The sequence below is a fragment of the Vigna radiata genome, chromosome 3, assembly GCF_000741045.1.
Source record: "Vigna radiata var. radiata cultivar VC1973A chromosome 3, Vradiata_ver6, whole genome shotgun sequence".
NCBI classification, from domain to species: domain Eukaryota; kingdom Viridiplantae; phylum Streptophyta; class Magnoliopsida; order Fabales; family Fabaceae; genus Vigna; species Vigna radiata.
The window spans coordinates 3,576,191-3,579,457 of record NC_028353.1 but is presented as its reverse complement, the minus strand read 5'-3'; the positions used below and the strand labels follow the sequence as shown (position 1 = coordinate 3,579,457).

Genomic DNA, 3,267 nt, shown 5'->3' with positions numbered 1-3,267 from the left:
AAAAAAATAAGAAAAAATTCTTCAGAATTTAAAATTAGTTTATGTAAATTAAAAATTAGAGCCATAATGATTTTGAAAATTTTATTCACTTTTTCTTTCTATTTTCTTCTCTTGTAAGTGTATATAAAAATGTTTATTCACCCAGACAGTACATGTGCCAATGGAGTCAGCAATCAAAATCTACCAGTGCTTCCCTCAGTAAAGAAAATTTACCATCTCAAAAAAGATAGCTAGCAAGATCAAAAGGCCAAAGAAAAATGCAAAATAAAGAAAATTTACATCAATCCACAAGGAAAATTTTATTTTCAGAAAATAAGTCGGTGACTAATATGATAACACGTTACCCAAAGAAAATTTGGAAACAAATTTATTCTGTCAAAGCCAAAATATTGACGTCCACCTAGCCTCAAAATCATATAAAGGTCCAAAACTTGCTATTAGATGAATTTAAGAGTGCCAATTAAGCTTTTATTGATTAGAAGTCAAATTTGCCTTTGAATTTTCCGATGGATGAGGTGCGCTCTCGGTGCAAGCAGTGCAAGAAAGAGGATTGTCAGCAAGATTGATCCGAAATGTTCGGTGCCTCTCCTCATTCCCGGGTACATGGAGGAGAGCATCCATGATTAAAATGTCCCAGTCACGATGAAGGAAAAAGGAAGACCAAGTGTCATCTGTTTCAAAGAAGCCAAACCAACAATAATTTCCATTACCTATCAAAAACTGGGCTCGGTGTTCCCACTTTCCAAATAATTCACAAGCAAAATAATATAACATTTCAAAGCAAAACAAGCAGATCATGGTGGTTATACAGACTTAAATGGTTAACTTCCAGTTTGGTAAAAAGTTTTCATTCAAATCATAAAGATAAATATTCAAATTGCTAACCTCGATTTCGAACTGCCTTCAGCTGCAAGACACCGGTGCCTTTCGGTCCAGAAACTGGAAATGAGCATGAAACAGAATGTCTTTTATGAGCTACTGCAAGAGATGCATTGTACCATGGACCTTTAACAATGGGTTCTCCGACAGCATCTATTAGTGCTTGGTTCTTGATCGCCTTTTCCATGGCCTTGCTGAAAATTTTGCAGCCAATAACTTTAGGGGCTGCCATGGTAGACAAGTTTTCAATTTTGAAATGTAAAGAACAAAACCCGAGAAACTACTTATGTGATAAGTCATAAGTATTAGTAGCAATCTCATAAAAGTATTCAATAAGCTAACTATCTAGTATCTAATATGTAAAATAAAAATAAAAATAGAATAGGATTCATAAGGTGAGATAGGATGTTGAAGAATTTGAAATTAGCGATTATTTTAATCAAAGTTAGAGCGCTACTATCTTTTTACGAAGCAAGATATCGCAACTCGCTGGGTAGCTGGAGTGTGCATGGAAAATGACAAAAAAAGAACAAATATCTCAGAAACCCTCTTTACTGTATGAGAAACTTCTGTAGTTAGCAACTAAGAGTACAATTAATATCTTAGTATTCTAGATCTGACTTTTGTGCACCGCCTTAGTGCTCCCTGTTCTTTTATAAGAGAATGAAAAGACCTGCAAAACAATATTGAAAAAGAAGATAACTACAAACTTTAGATGCTAAACATGCCTTACAAAATCGATATTGCACTAAATATAGCCATGGCATTTTTAGTTATTACTATGTAGGACGGGTAAGAATGGTGAGGTTTCAGTTAAACAAGGAAAAGTTTTGGCCTCCTTGAGGAACATACCTTTTCCATAGACAATGAAGATGAGAGATCGGAGATGGAAATATCATAAACAACGTAAATCAAATCAAAAGGTTTATTTTGGGCTCTAAAGTCTACAAAAACACATTATGTTCAAATGCACCTCATCATAGTTTTTTCAAGCCTGGCTAATGCATTCCCAATCCAAGTGATTAAGGTAAAATAACCAGTCAACTCTTAACACAGCATACCAAATTAAAGCTCAATGTATACCTGCTACATCCATGATAGATGGCAAGGTCATCAAAAGCACTCAGAGCAACACCACCTGTAATAGTAATCAAAATAAATGACACTGCCTTTCTACCAAAGTATTTGCTGCTCTCTTCATCCACACTCTTCGTGGCACTGCAACAGTTTAAACATTGGTAGTCACAACCACATTACCCTTCAATTATGATGTCAATTTCAAGAATACCTAAACAATGCATCTATTCTTTAATCATCTAAGAAAAGTATATCTACAGATACCTGACTAGATAAAAGAAATATGTTATGTATGATAATCTGCAAGAGAAGAAATCTGTAGGAATATCTATCCCCCATATTCATTTAAATAAAAATGTTAACAAGTACTTCACGTTTTTCGCTTGCAAAAGAAATTCAGCTGAAAAAAAAATAAATAAATAAGCATTAAGTTTTGATCCCTCATCTGAAATTTTGTTTCAATTTGCTCTGGTAATTTTAAAAAATTTCACTTTAACACGTTACTCTGCTAAATTTGGTGATGCCTGACAAAGTTGGAGAAATGCAACTTCAGATGGGCATTTACCACTTAAACAAATTAACAATGTTAGTGCATAAAATAGACAGAGAGACCATTTCGATCTAACACACCTACATAAAACTTTTTAAACTTGACATACCCACCTGAAACCAAAGACTCAGATGAGGAGCCAAAATTATATTGTCAGCCTATTGTTTTACTTCATTTGCTTGAGGACTAGTCTCGCTATATTCTGAATTCCAGGGTTTTACCTAGCGTGATGAAAACAGTAAAATTCCTAATTTAAGTTACAGAATATAATTACTTTGTTGAGCTACTATTTCTTAAATTTTAAAGCGTGAAAAATTGAGGACATAAATGAGTGTTTGAGCACACTCAAAATCCCCAATCCCCAATTCTTGCAAACCCAGTCACATACATATAATTTAATAATTGATCTCTAATAGAAACGCGTAATTTAAGAAAATTTAAAACCGCCAATAAAATTTACGAGTACCACTCAACGATAATTAAATCCAACACAAGGCAAAAATAAAGACAAGGAAAGTAATAAGATGGAAATAGAAGAAGAACCAGAGAGCTTACGAGGAAATCTGAGGTTTTGGGGAGAGTTTAAGGAATGAGCTTAATCTCTTTACCAACATGATCAATCACCAAATGTCGTGCCACTGTTGTGTCTGTAGCTTGCGATTTCGTGAGTTATCAAAACGAACTACGAGAAATTGCGATTTTGCGTTCAATTATGATAAACCCTAAACTTACAGGACAAGATTGGAGAAAGATTGGAACAC

At 34.1% G+C, this 3,267-nt stretch overlaps 1 protein-coding gene across 1 annotated transcript; it reads right to left on the bottom strand.

The window, feature by feature from the left end:
* Nucleotides 1-274: 274 nt before the first annotated feature.
* On the bottom strand, nt 275-3,267 carry LOC106756832. Its single transcript, XM_014639432.2, has 4 exons — nt 3,062-3,267; nt 1,963-2,097; nt 886-1,073; nt 275-671 (listed from the first exon to the last, which is right to left on the bottom strand). Exons 1-4 carry the CDS (start codon nt 3,118-3,120, stop codon nt 469-471), a joined length of 585 nt encoding a protein of 194 aa, XP_014494918.1. The 5' UTR covers nt 3,121-3,267; the 3' UTR covers nt 275-468.